The sequence below is a fragment of the Moschus berezovskii genome, chromosome X, assembly GCF_049115385.1.
Source record: "Moschus berezovskii isolate FMDL1 chromosome X, NW_MosBer_1.0, whole genome shotgun sequence".
NCBI lineage: Eukaryota > Metazoa > Chordata > Mammalia > Artiodactyla > Moschidae > Moschus > Moschus berezovskii.
In genome coordinates this window covers 109,286,048-109,306,625 of record NC_142488.1, presented here as the reverse complement: position 1 = coordinate 109,306,625, position 20,578 = coordinate 109,286,048, and the positions used below count along the sequence as shown (strand labels likewise).

The window sequence follows — 20,578 nt, the reverse complement described above, 5'->3', positions numbered from 1 at the left end:
ATAGTATTAACATCTGTTTCAAATGGGTACCCTACCCACATTCCGCACTTACTGTGATTAAGTGTAAATGAACTTTCCAGGCTACTAAGATGCTGAAGCCGGGCCTGCATTATTCCTGATCTGTTTCGGAGAGCTGGCATGGTTTGTGATTTTCGGTCTACTCCAAAGTGTTTTGACAGCCAGGCATCGTGCACCCTAAAATAAAGTTAGGAAATGGATTACTCTAATACTGTATCTCAATGTTACATTTTTTTTGAACTAATAAATGACTACTGCTGCTAAGTCACTTCAGTCTTGTCCGACTCTGTGCAACCCCATAGATGGCAGCCGACCAGGCTCTGCCGTCCCTGGGATTCTCCAGGCAAGAACACTGGAGTGGGATGCCATTTTCTTCTCCAATGTGTGAAAGTGAAAAGTAAAAGTGAAGTAGCTCAGTCATGTCTGACTCGTAGCGACCGCACGGACTGCAGCCTACCAGGCTCCTCCGTCCATGGGATTTTCTAGGCAAGAGTACTGGAGTGGCTTGCCATTGCCTTCTCCAATAAATGACTATGTTTCCACATAAACACTGTGCTGTGCTCAATATTCTACCAATTATTATTTGGCTTAAATGAGACATCGCTGGGAATTGTATGATGCTTACTTTATATTTAAAATACCTTATACTACAAGAATACAAGTAAGGAATTTAGAGAGGGTTTCTTACTTTCCTTCCTCTTCTCAAAAATATCAGAGTGGATAATACTCCAATAAGATTCCATCTTTATCTCAGGAGATAAGGAAAGGCAAGAGTCAGAGAAAACAATGAGAGGGACACTCAAGAGTTGACATGGCAGGGGTGGTTTCCTGGAGTCAGATATTTAAGAATGAAAACCTATCTAATCTGTTTCTGGTCCGGAGTTAAACTTGGATCAGAATTTTTTACTCTACAAACATGTCTATTTGCACATTTTTATTTTGTTTTCCTTTAATTTTAGGGTTTCATTAGAAAAAAATTAACAACTAGGTAATGCAGGGACCGAGAAAGAAGAAGCGTTTGTCCATCCTCTGGTAAACACAGAGGGCAAGTCACCAGAATCTTAGAGGTTAAGGTTCATCGTGGTAGTTACCATACCAGTTCCCAACCAGCTCCCAGTGCTGGAAAGACAGCAGAAATTGTCACCTGAATTATCAGGATGTTCCAGAGTCTCAGCAATAAACCTAATCCAAACCACCTCTTTGGGTTTCCCTCATAGCTCAGTTGGTAAAGAATACGCCTGCAATGCAGGAGATCCTGGTTTGATTCCTGGGTCAGGAAGATCCCCTGGAGAAAGGATAGGCTACCCATTCCAGTATTCTGGCCTAGAGAATGCCATGGACTGTATAGTCCATGGTACCGCAAAGAGTCAGATATGACTGAGCGACTCAATTTTTTTTCAAACTGCCTCTTTAGTTTTTGGAAGTGCCATGAAATTTACTTTAATAAAGAAAATCATTCTATTTAAGTTCCTTTAATGACTAACTCTACCTCTGAAATATATCTTATCAAAATAAGCAAGCAATCTTTTCCTTAGGATCCCACAAACGTTTTCTTAAGTATTTATTTCACTAAGACTTACACAGCAAAAAGAAGAAAGAAAGAATATATAATGCATGTTGCCATTACTGTTGGGGATTTCTGTTTACATTCCTAACTGAGGTGAATATTGATAGGTTGGAGACAAAAGTACACACCGGACAGTTGTCCTCACTTGACAATTTCCTGCCCTCCCCTGGATCTAGCCTTTTCTCACATCCTTCAGAAGACACAAGCATCTGTTCTAGGATTAGACCGGAAACTGTGCACATCAGTCTAACCATTACCCTTTGGAAAACTTAAAAAAGAGCATCACTTCACATCAGGTTAATTTCAACTTTGAGTTGAGAAGCATTAAATAAATCATGAGTAGCTTGAGGCTAACTCAAAAGGAAGCATCTAGGTTTTACAAGGCATGATAAAGACTGCCCTCTGTTGGAAGAGAAGAAAAAAAGAGGAAATGGCAGTGCTGTGGGAATTACCTTGCTATGTTTCTTTTCCCCATGTATCTAAAGTGAAACAAACATACTCTGGAAAGAAAAACAGTAGCATGTTAATATTATATTACAATACTTTGCATTTTAACAAATAATATTTGAAAATTCCGGTGTTACAAAGAATGGCCTATTAAAATCATATTACAATAATATGATTTGGTATACACAAAGAAATATACAAACAACCACCTGCCATACTGTATTGCTCTACATTCATTTGCTACAATTAGTTCAGCACCAAAAAGTCTCAGTTCTTCACATACAATTCTAATGACATATTTTTAAAAAATGTATCAATGCAAATCATCCTTTGAGCTTTATAGTGTGTGTCAAAGCAAAGGTCTCTAATATAGTCATTAACACCTAAAAAGGTTCTTAAGCCCTAAAAATTGTGGCAATTGCTATATTTTTTATAATGGCATTAAGCCACTTTCTAGTATAGAAAATTCTAAACATACAAAAGTAGAGAGGACAGCAAACTAAACCCCACATACCCAGCACCCACCAGCTTCAACAATTATCAACTCATGGCCACTCCTGTTTAACTTCTACCCCAAACAGGTCCTTTCCTCTCCCTCTACACTTACTACCTTCTCCATGTTGTTAAAGTAAATCCCCAACAACATCATCTAGTTTGATTAGTGAATATTTCAATATAATTAGTGTAATTTTTCTTAATCCTGCTTTGTTTGCAAATATTTTCTCCAAATGCTTTGCTGGACATGCACATACAACATCATATATGTGTACTATTTATTTTAAAATGTGCTTAGAAATTACACATCACTCTAATTTTTCTTTTCCCTTTCAATAAAATAGCTCAGCAAACAATATAGGACAACTTTCCCCTCCACTTAGGAAAAACGCTAGCTTTTCTCCCTCAAGTACCTTGAAATATATATACATATACGCACAAACACACATTTCTCAAGTGGGTAGAATTACTCGGCTCTATCGAAGGGTACACATGCTAAACTCCAACATTTAAGGGGCTCCATTAAGCCAGAATCTGCTCTAAATGAATGATTAGGACAGCTGGTGCCACTTCCAGTTTTCTAGATCACACAAAGATTCCTGATGGTCTGCAAAAATGGGTTCTTATTCACTAGAGTTTTCTATAATATCGCAAGAATTTCGTTTACATGTTTTTCTTCTATGTGTGAAGAAGCTATATGTCAACCTATAAGCTATGAAGATAGTTTAACATTCCCTATATTATGTATGATGAAATAAAAATTATGCTGATGAAATCAAAATAGGAGTAATATTTCATTAACTATAAACATTAAGTTCCCAAAAATAAGAGGGAATTTTATGAAAATAAGACAACTTACTCTAGAAGTATGAGAATGTTTATGAGCTCCTGGGGAGATACCTTGTTCCAGTAAGTTAAGAGTGTATCTGAAAATGGAATAAAGTGTTACAGCTTGAAATAGCAGAGACCATAACAGCAAATGATTAATAGCACAGTGAATTCCAAAGTACCAAAAACTTTAGTTTCAATAACCATCAATTCATCACCAGTTATGTCTCATCTGAATCCTGCCCTCCTATCTCATCTCACTGCCCAATACCCAAACTACACTCTATTGAATTAATTCCAAATATACCGCTTAATCTGTAATTATTTTCAACTTTAACAATTATTTTTATTTAATTTATCAATGTTCTTTAAGATGGCTTATCATCCCTGAAGACAGGAAATAAAGTAGACGTGGGGTTTTTCCTTAAATTTTATGCAAAATGGTGCATTTATGTGCATTGTTCTGAAGGTAGGGTCAAGTACCTTTGTCTGCTACTCAAAGGGGATGGAGAACCAAAATGTTTGAGAACTTGAAAGGAAAAGTGATAACTTATTTTCCTCTTTCTCTTTGGATTATTAACCCTGAAGTCCTAGCAATATACATACATACTACACAGATTCATGGAACAACTATAATAGATATAAAAGCCCCTCAACAGTGTCAGACTTTATTTTTCTGGGCTCCAAAGTCACTGCGGATGCTGATTGCAGCCATGAAATTAAAAGACGCTTACTCCTTGGAAGGAAAGTTATGACCAACCTAGATAGTATATTAAAAAGCAGAGACATTACTTTGCCAACCAAGGTCTGTCTAGTCAAGGATACGGTTTTTCCAGTGGTCATGTATGGATGTGAGAGTTGGAGTGTGAAGAAAGCTGAGCGCCAAAGAATTGATGCTTTTGAACTGTTGTTTTGGATAAGACTCTTGAGAGTCCCTTGGACTGCAAGGAGATCCAACCAGTCCATTCTAAAGGAGATCAGTCCTGGGTGTTCACTGGAAGGACTGGTGCTAAAGCTGAAACTCCAATACTTTGGCCACCTCATGCGACGTGTTGAATCACTGGAAAAGACTCTGATGCTGGGAGGGATTGGGGGCAGGAGGATAAGGGGACCACAGAGAATGAGATGGCTGGATGGCATCACCGACTCGTGGACATGAGTTTGAGTGAACTCCGGGAGCTGGTGATGGACAGGGAGGGCTGGCATGCTGTGGTTCATGGGGTTGCAAAGAGTCGGACACGACTGAGTGACTGAACTGAACTGAATTGAAACCTATCACATATACTTCTCTTTTGAGCTGTTCTTTTTCTTAAATTCCATCACACCCACTGAAACTTTTTCAAAAGAAAAATATTACCCCCCACTTAACCTTCCATTCTGTTTTTTAACCTATTCAGTTATAGCTAATGGTGTCAGCAGTTTCACTTCTAAATTTTAAAAACCGAGTGAAAGTGTTAGTCACTCAGTTGTGTCTGACTCTTTGTGACCACATGGACAGTAGCCTCATTGGGCTCTTCTGTCCACAGAACTCTCCAAGCAGGAATACTGGAGTGGGTTGCATTTCCTTCTCCAGGGGATCTTCCGGATACAGAGATTGAACCTGGCTCTCCCGCATTGCGGGCAGACTCGTTACCTACCGAGCCACCAGCAAAGATCTAGCATGGATCGCAACGGTAACCAGTTACAGAATTGCCAGTCTCCTGTTGCTGCTGCTAAGTCGCTTCAGTCATGTCCAACTCTGTGCAACCTCATAGACGGCGGCCCACCAGGCTCCCACGTCCCTGGGATTCTCCAGGCAAGAACATTGGAGTGGGTTGCCATTTCTTTCTCCAATAAGTGAAAAGTGAAATTGAACTCGCTAAGTCTTGTCCGGCTAGTAGCGACCCCATGGACTGCAGTGCACTAAGCTCCTCAGTCCATGGGATTTTCCAGGCAAGAGTACTGGAGTGGGGTGCCATTGCCTTCTCCGCCAGTCTCCTAAGAGCCTCCAAATCTAGGAATGCACGACTAAGCAATGTTGCCTAAACAAAGGGGTGACAGGGAGGAAAAAGTGCATGGCTTTTGACTTTATGTCCAACTTACTAATGACCATGGCTACTTGTGGTTTTCAATGATTATAAAATACTATCAGGAATAAAGATGCTAAAATAGTGTCAAATTAATTTGTTTCAAAAATAAAGCAAGGGGTAAGTTCCAAGCCTCCCCCTCCCTTTTGGGACGCACTTCAGCTCAGCGGGGCTTTCCCAGAAGTCACTGCGTTTCCGGTCTCTCTAGTCCTCAGTCCGGCACAGGCGCCATCTTCCCTCCCTTGTGCCTTGGCTGTTTTCGGCAAAACGAGGCTGGTGTCTCCTTCCAGCCCCACACCTGCGTCCTGCTGTCCACCCCTTAGCCATCTTTGATCCATCCTCTCACCCGCCCGGTGCCCTGAGAACACTTCACAGGTCTGTAGAAGGGGTGAAACTCTCGTTCGGTCCACGGCCCAGTTCTAGTTGACGGCCCTTTCGCCATTTTTTGGTGGTGCCTGTCTCCACTATTTCCAAATGCCAGTCAGAGAATCAAGATGAAGGCAGGGGACGTGGGTGAAGAAGACATGGAAAGTGGGCAGAGATCTTCCGAAGAAGATAAAATTCAGGTTAGCCTCTGTGATGTGTCCTCTGAAGATTTTAAAAAAACCTGGCTAACACTAAAAGAGCTCCATGACAGAGAGTTGCGCCGACTTCAGGGGAAAGCAACCGGTTTGAGGAAAGAGCAATTGTCAGACGGGAGGTGGACAGGCTCCATATCCAGAATTGAAGAGTTGACAGAGCCACAGACAGCCCTGATTGACACTATCCATGACCTACGAGGTCAGTTAAACACCAAAGAATGTGATCGCTGTACAATAAATGAAACATACAGAAATATGCTACAGCAAGAATTTTATGATATCCAACAACAAAATCTGAAATTTATTGGTGAGCTCACAGCAGAAAGGAATAAATTAAGAGAAGAAAACAAGCGTCTTTTGGCTAGGCTCAAGATGAAACAGAAACAGTTTCACCTTTCTTTTTCTGATAGTGATGTCGACTTCGTCCCTGGGTCTCAAAAGAGCGAGTCAGTTATTTCGATCAGGGACCCTCCGCCCGGACCTGAGAGGTATGTGGCTGTCAAACTGATACCGCAAACGAATACCAAACAGATGAAATCTAGAGGGAAAAAGAAATGGCCACACAGTTCCGAGTCTCAGGTTCCATTTTACAGTCAGGACGTCTTTGAGGTGCCAGAGAGCCCTCAGGAGAAGATTTCCTCTAACAGCAGGAAGACTATCACAATAAGCAGTGGCAGTCAGACGTCATCTAGCACTGTTCCCTCAGCGTCTACTCTTGGCCCTCGAACGCTGTATGCATTTCAAGATGACTCCAGCCTTCCTGATGCCAGGCTTGGCCATCCAGAAAGCAAATCCATTTTCACACAGAGGACATCCCCACAGAGGATCTCCACACCAAATCGTGGAACTGAGTTTGATTTCCCTTGGAGCCTTTCCAGCATTTCTCCAGGAGAAGAGCTACCTGCTGAAATATTATCGGAAACTTCGGAGGAAACTAAGACTGATTATAGCAAAAGCATATTTTCTCCTTTTACACAGAAAGACGAAAACATCACAGAGGAAAGTGTACCTGATTATAGCAAAAGCGTATTTTCTCCTTGTACACGGAGAGACGAAAACACCACAGAGGAAAGTGTGATTGATTTTAGCAAAAGCATATTTTCTCCTTTTACACGGAGGGATGATAACACCATAATACATTTATTTCCTCTTGACTCTACTTTAAGATCTAAAGTGAAAAGACCCTCATGTGGTGTTTTTCAGGTTGCAATGAGAGAGAGCAGTAGCCAGACACCTTGCAGCGAACAGTCCACAGCAAGGAAGAACACTAATGGAGCTGCAGGTGCAGCCCTTGATGCTGATAAGCCCCAAGGTGAGACTCAGGCTCGCACTTCAGGGTCTTCAATGAAGAGAAAAGTCAAGATACGGTTAGAAAAAGGGGGGAATTAACTCTCTCTAGCTCTTTCTTAAGGAGACTGCTTTTCTTTTCCAAGAGGACAGTCTTCCTATCAATTCAGACTATTTAACATTTGTATTCAGACTATGTAACTGATAATTCCTGACTCTGATTCTACTTCCCAGAATATAATATACAGGCAATAAAAAGTTGGGCAAATAACTAAGACTTTGAAACAGTGACTTATTGCGAGTTAATAAAATTCAGCTACACTAAAGAAACTTAGTTTTCAGAATCCCTCTACTTCTATATAAAGTGTAGAGGTCTATCCTCTTTTTGTTGAAATTAAGCTGCTAGTGTCGATGAGTCATTGTGTGCCATGCTGAGTTGGTTTAGTTGTGTTTTACTTTTTGGAACACTATGGACTGTAGCCTGCCAGGCTCCTCTGTCTGTGGGATTCTCTAGAAGAATACTGGAATGGGTTGCCATGCCCTCCTTCAGGGGATCTCCCCGTCCAGGGATCCAACTTGAGTCTTTAGACTCCTGCATTGGAAGTAGAGTTCTTTATTACTAGTGCCACCTGGGAAGCCCTAAGCCCTTATGAGTCAATAAGAAGGCTTAAAAAAAAAGAAAGCCAAGTGAACACCTAAAAGGCATGGACTAAGAGTTCAATCCTGAAATACGTATAAAGTGAAATACTTACTGGACTTGACAAGGTAACTACAATACATACACTGAGAAAGATTCAGAAGCAGATATTTTTCAGAATAAAATGAGTATGACTTTACAGATACCATACAGCATGACTTAAATTACAAAAGAGAAGATATGACAGACTGTATACTCGTTATTACAATTTGCTTTTAAAAATCAAAAACCGAGAACAGAAGAAGGAAAAACCTCATTAACAAAGACCAACTATTTAGCAAGCAAGGTCAGTATTTACAAGAGGAGACCTTAAGAAACAAAGCCGTTATGGTTTTACTGATAACATAAAGCAGCCCGTGGCTTGTCACTGGTTATCACAGTGTGCGTGTGCACGTGCATACATATGCAAGTGTGCACACGTGTACTGCAGTGGAGGAGGGGGGACTCCTCAGCAGTGCGTGTCCCTCTCCTTCTTCTGTCTTCCCCCTCCCACCCTCATTTTCCCTGGGCTGTGGTGCTAGTCAACTCCTTTTCTCTTTACAGTTTTTTTTTCCCCTTATATCCTTAAACCTCTAGAAAAACCAAAGTTATTGAGTGAATTCATGTGCCATTAAACTCACCCTTTTAAACAGAGCACAATACAGTAGTTTAAGGTATATTTTAAAACTTGTAAAACCATCACACAGTTTAGAATATTTTCATCACCCTTTAAAAAACCCATACATAATAGCAGTCACTTTCTACATTCCCCCACTTTTTAGCTTGTGGGGAGACAAAAGCAATTAGCTGTGGCTGTGGTTGTTAGTTTGATTCATTATTTCTTGGAATGAAATATCTCCGGGGCTTGAAAATTATCACCTTTTACATATTTCTTTCCCAAAACATGGAAGCTTATAGTCTCAATAATCTTTGACTTTTACTCTTAATCATACATTCTAAGTAGTTGAAGATTCTAGATTTTTAGAACTGTTTTATTAATGTCCTTTAGAATTAACTCTTCATATCTAGCTTTTGATGTTTATATTTCTCTTTGGCAAGTTAACTATCAACTCATTTTATGTTTTTATATCCTGCATTATTACAAAAAATGTTTAAAATAACACTAAGAACAAAATATAGAAAATAAGTACAATTTACGGAATTATGATTTGACTTTTATTCTAAATCATACATTGTTAGTTGTTGAGGATTCTACTTAAAGCTCTTTTATTAATGTATTTTAGAATTAACTTCATATCTAGCTTTTGATGTGTTCCAATCTCTGGCAAGTTAACTATCAACTCATTTTATGTTTTCATATTCTGTATTATTACAAAAATATTTAAAATAATATTTACTAAAAACAAAATAGAAAATAAGTAAATTTACTGTATTATGAATTGACTTTTATTCTAAATCATACATTGTTAATACTTGAAGATTCTACTTGTTTAAAACTCTTTTATTAATGTATTTTAGGATTAACTTCATATCTAGCTTTTGATGTGTTCCAGTCTCTCTGGCAAGTTAACTCTCAACTCATTTTATGTTTTCATATCCTGTATTATTACAAAAATGTTTAATATTTACTGAAAACAAAATCAAAAATATGTAACATTTACTGTATTATGATTTGACTTTTATTCTAAATCATACATTGTTAGTACTTGAAGATTCTACTTAAAGCTCTTTTATCAATGTAATTTAGAATGAACTTCATATCTAGCTTTTGATGTGTTCCAATCTCTGGCAAGTTAACTATCAACTCATTTTATGTTTTCATATTCTGTATTATTACAAAAATATTTAAAATAATATTTACTAAAAACAAAATGGAAAATATGTAAAATTCACTGTATTATGATTTGACTTTTATTCTAAATCATACATTGTTAGTACTTGAAGATTCCACTTAATGCTGTTTTTTTAATGTATTTTAGAATTAACTTCATAGCTAGATTGTAATGTGTTCCAATCTCTCTGGCAAGTTAACTCGTAACTCATTTTATGTTTTTATATCCTGTATTATTACAAAATGTTTAATATTTACTAAAAACAAAATTGAAAATATGTAAAATTTACTGTATTATGATTTGACTTTTATTCTAAATCATACATTGTTAGTACTTGAAGATTCTACTTAAAGCTCTTTTATTAATGTATTTTAGAATGAACTTCATATCTAGCTTTTGATATGTTCCAATCTCTCTGGCAAGTTAACTATCAACTCATTTTATGTTTTTATATTCTGTATTATTACAAAAATATTTAAAATAATATTTACTAAAAATAAAATAGAAAATAAGCAAAATCTACTGTATTATGATTTGACTTTTATTTTAAATCATACATTGTTAGTACTTGAAGATTCTACTTAAAGCTCTCTTATTAATGCATTTTAGAATTAACTCTTCATATCTAGCTTTATATGTATTTCAATCTCTCTGGAAAGTTAACTATCAACTCATTTTATGTTTTTATATTCTGTATTATTATAAAAATGTTTAAAATAATATTTACTAAAAACAAAATAGAAAATAAGTAAAATTTACTGTATTGTGATTTGACTTTTACTGTAAATCATACATTCTAAGTACCTGAATATTCTAGTTACTTAAAACTGTTTTACTAATGTACTTTAGAATTAAATACTCATATCTAAATTTGATGTGTTTCAATCTCTCTGGCAAGTTAACTATCAACTTATGTTTTTATATTCTGCATTATTACAAAAAATGTTTAATATTTACTAAAAACTCTATAGAAAATAAGTTAAAATTTAACTGCTGTATTATGTTGGTCAAAACCTGGGTGTTTTTATGTTCTTCACTTCTGCTTGCATTTTTTTAAAAGAATATTTATTTGGCTGCACAGGGTCTCAGGTGCAGTATGTGGAATCTATTTCCCTGTCCAGAAATTGAATCCGGGACCCCTGCATTGGCAGTGCAGCATCTTAGCTACAGGGAAATCCCTAGGTTTTTTGTTTGTTTTGTTTTGGGGGGTTTTGGGGGTGGTTTTATGATTGGTTTTTTTTTCTTTTTGAGAAAAAGAAAAAGAAGAAGAAGGAATTGTGTAAACAAAGGTGGTACTTGGAATGAGATAGAACCTTCTGATTTTACTTCCAAAGGACATGCAGTTTATGAAAATCCTTTGCTTCTATTCTATTATATATGGTAAAGAGGAAATGGTAAATTATAAATAATACAATTATACATCAAGGTAAAGAGAACAGAGCCTAGAAAAGAACCTGATACCCTACAAATCTGTATAATGGTCCTGTGAAGATAACGACAGCATTCCTTACCCTCAAAGAACCCTTCCTGTCTTTTTATTTGCGTTTGATTTTGTAAATTCTGGGTCAAATAAAAGCTACAGTGTTAAATATGACTTTTGGTTATTGTTATTTTCTTCTGTTTACATTGGTCATTTAATGCATTCTATGTTCTGCATGAAAAAAATACTCTAGCACTTCTAAAACTATTGCCTCACCTTAGTAAGTAAGTGTTAGTCACTCAGTCGTACCTGACTCTTTGCGACCCCATGGACTGCAGCCCACCAGGCTCCTCTGTCCATGAGATATTCCAGACAAGGATACTGGAGTGGGTTGCCATTTCCTTTTCCAGGGGATCTTCCCAACCCAGGGATCGAACCCGGGTCTCCTGCATGGCAGGCGGATTCTTTATCGACTGAGCCATAAGGGAAGCTTTAGAAACTAGTTTTAAAGAAAAAAAATTATTTCAAAGAATCAAACCTGTATGATGGAAATGAATCTATTCTAAGTTAAAATATAGGAACATTCTATGGTCAAAGTCTTCAGAGTTCTGTTTGTAATGTGCCTATGTCCTCCTACATGCAGATGATGGTCAAATATTTGTTATATGAACTTGTGAACCTGTGAGGGTGGAGTACAGTATGATTAATATGCTGGTAACTCACCTTCAGAAATCATTTTTACTATATACAAATAGCACATCAAGAGGCTTCTGATTTCATATTGATCCAATCGGTTATACTGGGATACACTACTCCTTGTAGAACTCTGCCGAGTCTGTAATACAAAGGTAGGGCTTTTGTGAAACAATGCTGGTATTTTAGCTTCCCATAGCCTTTTACTCAATAACTATTTTAATTAGTCCTGTTTGGGACACTTGTAAGCATGTCTTGGATAACCACATTTGGAAGGTAAATGGGCTAAATCTTTGTTGCTACTGCACCTAGTAATATCACTGGAAATTATCTTGCAGTCTTCCTCAAGATATGGCCATGAATATACTGTGTATGTTTCATTCCCTAAGTCCTGTGTTTTAGTAAGGTAACGTTTTAAATCATATGTGGGTATTCTCGGAAAAATAGCTTTTATGTCAAGGAGAAACTTACATTTTAAACGTTTTAACTTGAATCTCTCAAAAGTTTATTAAATAAACATGTATATTATCATCTGTGAAACGAATCACCAGTCCAGCTTCGATGCATGGTACAGGATGCTTGGGGCTGGTGCACTGGGATGACCCAGAGGGATGATATGGGGAGGGAGGAGGGAGGGGGTTTCAGGATGGGGAACACGTGTACACCCGTGGTGGATTCATGACGATGTATGCAAAACCAATACAATATTGTAAAGTAATTAGCCTCCAATTAAAATAAAGACATTTATATAAAAAATTTTTTAAAGAGTTTATTAAAATTCAACTTTTAAATCATAGTTCAGAAAAATCTATCTTAAAAGTAAGCTTAATATTAGAAGATAATTTTACTAAGAAGGACCCAGTAATACTTCAAAATTGGAGCCTCTACAAAGTAGTGATGTTCCTATTATTTAGTGACTTTTGTTTAAATATCAGTTAAGCATGACAAGATCTGACTGATTCAGGGATTTATATGAATACAGTAATAACAATCTCCTAAAGAATTTACCCTTGTTAGAAACCAATGCTTTCAGCTGAGCTAACCTGGGCTGAGGCTATACACCTACTAATGTAGGATTTACTAAGAACTTTTACTTGGCACAAAACATCTAAGTTCTGAATGCTTGCTAGCTGGGTGACTACTGGCAAGTCATTACCCTCTTTGGCCTTTGTGTGCCTTACCTATGACAGTATCTGTTGTCTCATTTCTAAATGGTGTGAAATAAGAACTTTATGATTAAGTAAATTCCATGGGGTCGCAAAGCGTTGGATATGACTTAGCAAATGAACAACAACAACAACGGGCGAAGACTCGAGGGAGTATATATAGAGTGGTTCTTAAGGGGGTGGGTCCCAACCAGCAGCAGCAGCAGCAGCTGGGAACTTAGAAATACAAATGAGCAGGCCCCCAGACGGACAGAAACAGGATGAGGCTCAGCTATCTATTTTTATAAAGTCCCCCAGATGATTCTGATACACAGTGAGAACACCATGATCTAGGAGAAGAAGTGCTGAAAGTAGAAAACTTGGGTTTAGGTCTGGCCCTCCCATAGTTGTGTGGCTGCCCTAAGTCACAATCCCAGTTTTCATTTGTAAATTGAGAGTTGGAATTTATTATTTTTATGGACCCTTCTAACTAATTTTACATGGTTCTATGATTTCATGTAGCAGCATGACAAGGCTTTACTGGTCTAAAATGAGGTTTCTCTGTCTTAAGGCTGACCTATCTCAAACTTTAATGTTAGGCTTGAAACAATCTCATGGAAAAGTTAGAGAATATATTCTGAGTAAGTGATTCTGGGATGCTGAGATCATCAATTTGGGGACCTAATTTTTTTCATCCCAAGTTAAGGTCATTATTCTTCGAAAAGAATAAAAAGCTGAATTAATCCTGCCAGGGAGTGATTTAAGTGATAAGGGTATACTAGGCATTTTAAACTTGAACCTTCCCTCTCTAGAACAGGTTTATAGATTCAAAGTTGGAACTCTGAAAGATGAATACCTTATCCTCTATAAACAGTTTTGAAGATATCCAAGTAGCAGCTGCCAGGATAGGAAGGAACTGCTACATTATGGGATACTTTTGACAGAGATAGTAGAGACCACAGGCGAATAGAGAGCTCCTTATTTACATAAAAAGAAAGACTGTCATAGTGAAAGCATCACCAGGGTTAACCTATATATTTTAGGGTCTTACATTTTCACCAGTGCTGCCTTGATCTGGAAATCCAGTTGCTCCTTCTGGGATGAGGGAACCTCTTGAATCTTCCCTCTTAATTCCATGTCCATTTTGAAAAGACCCATAAGCTGGAAAAAGCCAAGCCCTTGTTAGCAACTGGAGGAACTCTCAAACATAGTTTGAAAAATAAGTACTGGGTTAATTGGGCTTCCCAGGTGTTGCTAGTGTTACAAACCTGCCTGCCAATGCAGGAGGCATAAGAGATGCAAGTTGGATCCCTGGGTTAGGAAGATCTCCAGGAACAGGGCATAGCAGCCCACTCCAGTATTCTTGACTGGAGAGAGGAGGACAGAGGAGCCTGGCAGGCAACAGTCCTTAGGGTTACAGAGAAATGGACATGACTGAAGTGGCTTAGCACCAGGTTAATTTTGGTAAAGTCATATTTTAAGAAATAGATCTTGGTCATCTAAAATGTGAATTTTATATACTGTATCAAAACACCATAGGAAGCCAAATAAAGTGTAAGTGATTTTTTTCACCTTGAAACACTTTTAACATTATGAAACTCCAAGAAATTCCTTAGAAGTCATAAAATAAAGGCAAACAATGAGGGATAATTTTATAGATAAGGAAAATTTGGCCCAGAAAAGGGAAGTGTCCTGTCCAAGACTGGAGACAGATAAGAGGATTGGAAACTAGTGTTTTTCTCATTATCCTCCATTTTCTTAGTATACCAAGCTACTTTTTTATACAAGCTGAGACAAGCAAACCTAAGCAAAGAAACATGGCTACAAAGTGTGAGTCAGATTTTAATTAAACTTTAGTAGAGATCATGCCATATATAGTTTTTATCACAAAATATTTCAAAAAATATAGAGAAGTATAGGGTACATTTCTAGACAGCCATACCATGTACGATCTTTAAAGGAAGGACTTAATTACCAGTGTCTCTGTCAGTGCTCAGACTCCCTCTACTTGAAGGTGAAGTGAAGCCACATGCAAACTCATCCCTGGATGCCTGTAACAAAATGTGATCTCTCTGTCACTTCAACAAATTTGTACACTAGGATAAGAAATCGGAATTAAGAGAATGAAAGGGTACCCCGATATTAAACAAAGCTACTGTGAAAGCCTAAATCAGGTATCAGTACTGGTATTTAGGTGACGTCTCTTTAAAAATGGATCCGAGTATACTGTCATAACTATGACCTCTGGCAAAGTGATACAACTCTAGGTGGCCGGTAAAAGCTGCAACTCGTGTGGTCTGAACATGGTTCCATTCTCCTCCTTGAACCAAAGGCAGTACTAGAAGGAGAGGTGTGACCAGAGGCCCTACATGAACTTGAGCTGCAAAAGAAAGAACGGGTAAGTGAAATATTTCCACAAATCACTGTCGAATGTTGTGGAGTGAGCATAAGCATGAGTGACCGTGAAGAAAGGCTCACTTGACACTCGCTTGACACCAGGTAGGTGATGCAGCATCTGCATTTAGCTGATTCACATACTTGGGAGCTACAGGCAATCAAGCCCTCAGTGAGGCTTAAAAGCGGCTTTCTCAGGAGCCCAGGGCAGGCTTGACAAATCTGCAGACATTTATTATGGGGAATTTCCAAAGGAAGCTGTGAGGAACACAGTTTTACCTGCCACCCACTCAGCTACTGAACATGTGATGGGGGGATCTTTGGCCATAAAGAGCATGGAGTGCGGGTAGGGCAGGAGTTATTCACCCTACTGGGCAAACTCTAAAGTATACATCACATTTTAAAATGGTGACTGGTCAAATGGAGCATGTCTGGAAGATTGTAACCGAGACTGTAAAGGGTTTGAAACGACAAATGATGAAGTGGAGCTAGCTAGTCTGGAGAAAAATTTAGAAGGGACATGCATGAAGGGGTATTAAGTGGAGGTAGAAGTGGATGTGCTCTGTGTACCTCTAGAAGGCAAAACCAGGACAAGTGGATAGAAAATCGTGTAGATCAAATACAAAAGGAAAGTTTTAAATACAACTATGGCACAATGTTGTTTTTGCCAAGTGGGAGAAATCATCTCCAATGTTCCTTGCAACGCTAAGATTCTAAGGGGAGAAAGAAAACACAGACCAACCATGATGAGTTAAAAGCCACTCACCAGAAGTGCTGAAACAAGGCTGTCAAAGGGAGGGAGAAGGGACGGAATACAGTTTAATCCCTGGAGCCGAACATTTTGCAAAGTGAATGTCTTGTTCAGTTTTCCAGTTGCATAAATAGATGAAGGCATATAACAGCAGCAAATCTTAAAAACACACACTGAGGACAAGGGATTCTTGGTGTTCCCTTGGACCTTATTACTCAAAGTGTGGTCCTCAGACCAGAAAGAGCCAAAAGTCTCTCTGAAACGTATAATCTCAAATTCCACCCCAGGGCTACTACATTAGAATTTGTCTTAATTCCCCAGATGATCTACATGCACATTAAGATTTGAGAAGTACTACTACAGGAAAAAGTATAAATTTAAAACGTTGTAAAAGGTGAACTATTGAGACTATATGACCCTAATTCCAAATGCAGTCAACAAAACAGGATAAAATGCCAACAGAAACACATGACTACTTACAGAATTAGGCAAGGCTGCACAAGAATACAACGTATCTCGACCTGCTAGTCGCTGTATGTTTTCCAAAAGCAGTCCAACAAAAGGAAGGTACAACTGTGCTATTTTGGCTTGCTGGTTCTGCAAAATAATTATCAAAAGCTTAATAGATATATAATATGTATATATTACAAATAAAGTTGGCTCCATCTATCTGTTTAAAGACTAAAAGTGAGCTAATATCCATAACAGATCAATGAAGCACGAATCTATTTATACTCATAGTCTCAAAACTAATTACCAGAGAACTTTGTTGGTATTTGCATTTGTATACAATATAGTCAAATCACATCCCTCAAATATCACTACATAAAAGGCAAAAGTTTATTTTTTTAAATAGCAGTGGACTTATAAAGCAGATCGTATTAGTCCTGTCCTTTAACTCCGGTGAGGGTTGAATATGATAAGAGCAAGAATCACGTCTGTCTTGTTCACTGCTTCATCCTCTGTGCCTAGGCACATAGGATATGGTCACTATACGTTAACTGAACGAAGGAATAGATGGAAGAAGTAACAAAATATTCCTCCTTCCACAAATAAGTTTTGCTTTGAGTCAAGCTACAATTAAACTAATGTGATCTTGGCACTCTAAATCAATTATACAACATGGGAGATTGATATCTTTGTAAATATCCAAGTAAACCTGGAACCTGATAGTATTAATTAATGTGGTACTTCTTATACTCATTTACGTACAGCTTTTCTCAGCTATAGACTGTCCTTGTCAGATGTTTATAATCATTCAAATCAGCAAAAACAGTGGTGATGGCACATGAGCTGCTCTGCATATGTCAGCACTTTGGGAGACTTATTAGATAAGGCATCTCGGGTACAATGGTTAACCAACAGAATTCAGATCTAAAGTATCTCTTAGTTCCTTTAATTTGCATTCATTCTTGAAACTGAACAATTTTTCATGTTAATCGGCCATTTGTACTTCTCTTGTGAATTTCAGGAACTCTTAATATATAACATAGATGCTCTAACATATAACCCTAATCAAGAATGTCTCTAGCACTAGGATTCTGGTTCAGTAGGTCTGGGCTGGGTCCCAGGAATTTTCCCTAGATGGTTGTGCACAGAGGTTTGAGAACCACTGATCTAGTTCAACTTCCTGATCAAGCCAAGAGCAACCTGCACCTGCATCTTTGACAGATGATTAGTTTTTAAACTTCTTAAACACTTCTGCACTTTCAGAGGTTCTGTTAGAAAAGTCCTTAAGCTGTTCTACCTGCTAGATATCGTTCGGCCCTTTGGATCCACAAAGAGTAAGTCCACTTCTACTTTATACAGCAACCCTTTAAACATCCGGGGACATATCATGATTTGTCTTAATTCACTCTTCACAAAGCTAAATAGCTGTTATTATTTTACTTTTCATATGGCTTTGGTTTCAAGAGTTTCTACCATCATCATCACCATTTTTCGGCAGTTCTCTAATTTTCCAGTGTCCTACTATGGTTTTTCCAGTAGTCACGTATGGATGTGAGAGCTGGACTATAAAGAAAGCTGAACACCAAAGAATTGATGCTTTTGAACTGTGGTGTTGGAAAAGACTCTTGAGAGTCCCTTGGACTACAAGGAGATCCAACCAGTCCATCGTAAAAGAGATCAGTTCTGAGTGTTCATTGGAAGGACTGATGCTGAAGCTGAAACTCCAATACTTTGGCCACCTGATGCCAAGAACTGACTCATTTGAAAAGACCCTGATACTGGGAAAGATTGAAGGCAGGAGGAGAAGGGGACAATAGAGGATGAGATGGTTGGATGGAATCACTGACTCAACGGACATGAGTTTGAGTAAACTCCGGGAGTTGGTGGTGGACAGGGAGGCCTGGTGTGCTGCAGTTCACGGTGTCGCAAAGAGTCGGACACAACTGAGCAACTGAACTGAACTAACTGACTTAATATTTGAGAGACAGTATAGTCTAGGAGCACAGATTTTAAATTTTAGATACACATGAATTCCAGCCCTCCTGTTACAAGTGACTTGACTGTGATCAAATCACTTAACCATAGATTTCTCTTTACTAAAATGAGGATAATAACTGTAATATAAATTCATATGAGCTAATATTTAATATAGTGTCTGGCATATACTGAGTCCTCAACAAATTTTAGCCATGATTATTAAAATTATAGCTTCCAGATGGGATTTCATTTCAGGTCAGATAGTGAGTGATTACTAGGGAAGGAGATACTACACCCTTCTTAGGTGAACAGGAACACAGGTAAAACACCTGCAGTCAGGGCAAACACATTAAAAGTTTGGTCTACACAAAAGACAGAAAACCATCTAAGAATCTATTAACAGAAGACAGGTTAGAGAAATAAGGTGTATTCATATGATAGCATACTATGCAGATTTTTTAAAAATATAGATCTAATCTTTAGAATATATTGTTAAGTGAAAAAATAAAAATACATAATGGTTTCTATTATGTGTGTGTATAGGTTTGTGCATGAATAAAATAGGAATTTATGTAAGAAACTGATAAACAGTAGTGGCTTCTTGAGAGAAGAATTGAGGCATGGAGGTAAGGAATGAGAGAGAGGCATTTTGATTTTTGTTTTTACCATGTATATAGAATATTATTTTAAAAAAGGGAAGAAAATGCCGACAGTCCAAGTAGAAATTGCACTTCTTCAGTTGTCAGTAGCATTTGCAGTGAGTCCAGGAACTGATATAGGCCCCAGAATAAATGTTAGATTTTGAACATTCTGGTTTTGAGCAGGAAAGATATCTCATGATATGTACAGCAAATAAGGAGAGCTCCCAAAGCAGTTTAAGAGTAGCATGTAACAGGGACCAGTGACATGTCCATAATGTCATTAGAAGAAAAGCTGAGGAGTGGCTACATGGTTAGAATGCAGGCCTGGGTGGGATACTAGGACAAGTAGTCTCAAAGCAGCTTTTCCACAGGAAGCACTTTTTCTTGACTGTATTTTTATTTGGGAAACCAGATGCAAATTATGGGGGTATAAAGCTCCCCTCTCTGCCCTCACCTTGGCATCGTTCTTAATGGTGAACATGTTTTAAGTGAATGTATCTGACAAACGACCTCTTACTCAGGCCAACTGTGAGCTCTTTGGATCAAACAGAGAAAGGCATTGAAGCTCTGGCTGAGCAGGCCCAAGAAACAAAGTTTTATTGGGGAGAATCCTATACTCAATTAAAACCTGTCAGAAGATTTTGAACAAAGAAGGGGCTTTAGAAATCCCTGAAAGGGTAATGTGGTGGGTATTTCCATGTTTCCCATAGTCTAAAACCTCAAAGAAAACCCATGCATCTGTGGGCACCTTATCTTTGACCAAGGAGGCAAGAATATACAATGGAGAAAAGACAGCCTTTCAATAAGTGGCGCTGGGAAACCTGGACAGCTGCATGCAAAAGAATGAAATTAGAACACTTTCTAACACCAAATACAAACATAAACTCAAAATGGATTAAAGACCAAAATGTAAGGCCAGAAACTATAAAACATCAAATATTCAAACAGGCAGTGTTATTTACAGACAACAATAGTGGGGTGTGTGTGCATGTGTATACATATACTGTTCTCAGAATGTTAAAAATTTAAGAATGTATAAATATGTGATATAAAATATATAAATTCTACCTCTAGGTAAGACACTAGTGAAATCCCATTTTCTTTCACTTTCCTCTGAAGACACAAGGGGAAAAAAAGACAACTTCCTGCTTCAAGAACAGGAAGTTCATCTTGTACTTTACCCACACATTTTTTGAAATCACAGCTAAAGACATTTTCCTTCACATTGCATAAGACCCTTTTCCCCACTACTAGTAGGCACAAACAGACCCCAGTGGTAACTGGCACTTTTAAAGATTTGACAAAGCTTGGTTGGAATGGAAGACTCTAAGATACCTTTTCATTTGATA

At 37.9% G+C, this 20,578-nt stretch overlaps 2 protein-coding genes across 3 annotated transcripts in view; one reads left to right on the top strand and one right to left on the bottom strand.

The window, feature by feature from the left end:
• DOCK11 (dedicator of cytokinesis 11) overlaps positions 1-20,578 on the bottom strand; it is a 224,302-nt gene that overhangs the window by 54,309 nt on the left and 149,415 nt on the right. For both annotated transcript variants that reach the window (XM_055437858.2, XM_088834017.1), the window contains 7 exons: positions 16,642-16,758; positions 14,992-15,067; positions 14,068-14,177; positions 11,902-12,013; positions 3,387-3,453; positions 2,038-2,085; positions 53-195 (listed from right to left, as the gene is read on the bottom strand). In XM_055437858.2, coding sequence (XP_055293833.2) covers positions 53-195; positions 2,038-2,085; positions 3,387-3,453; positions 11,902-12,013; positions 14,068-14,177; positions 14,992-15,067; positions 16,642-16,758 — 673 coding nt within the window. The remainder of the gene's footprint in view (positions 1-52; positions 196-2,037; positions 2,086-3,386; positions 3,454-11,901; positions 12,014-14,067; positions 14,178-14,991; positions 15,068-16,641; positions 16,759-20,578) is intronic.
• LOC148773429 (uncharacterized) lies at positions 5,916-7,469 on the top strand. The gene is made up of 2 exons (XM_088834018.1): positions 5,916-6,992; positions 7,131-7,469. The coding sequence occupies exons 1-2, from the start codon at positions 5,916-5,918 to the stop codon at positions 7,389-7,391; spliced, it is 1,338 nt and encodes a 445-aa protein (XP_088690144.1). The 3' UTR covers positions 7,392-7,469.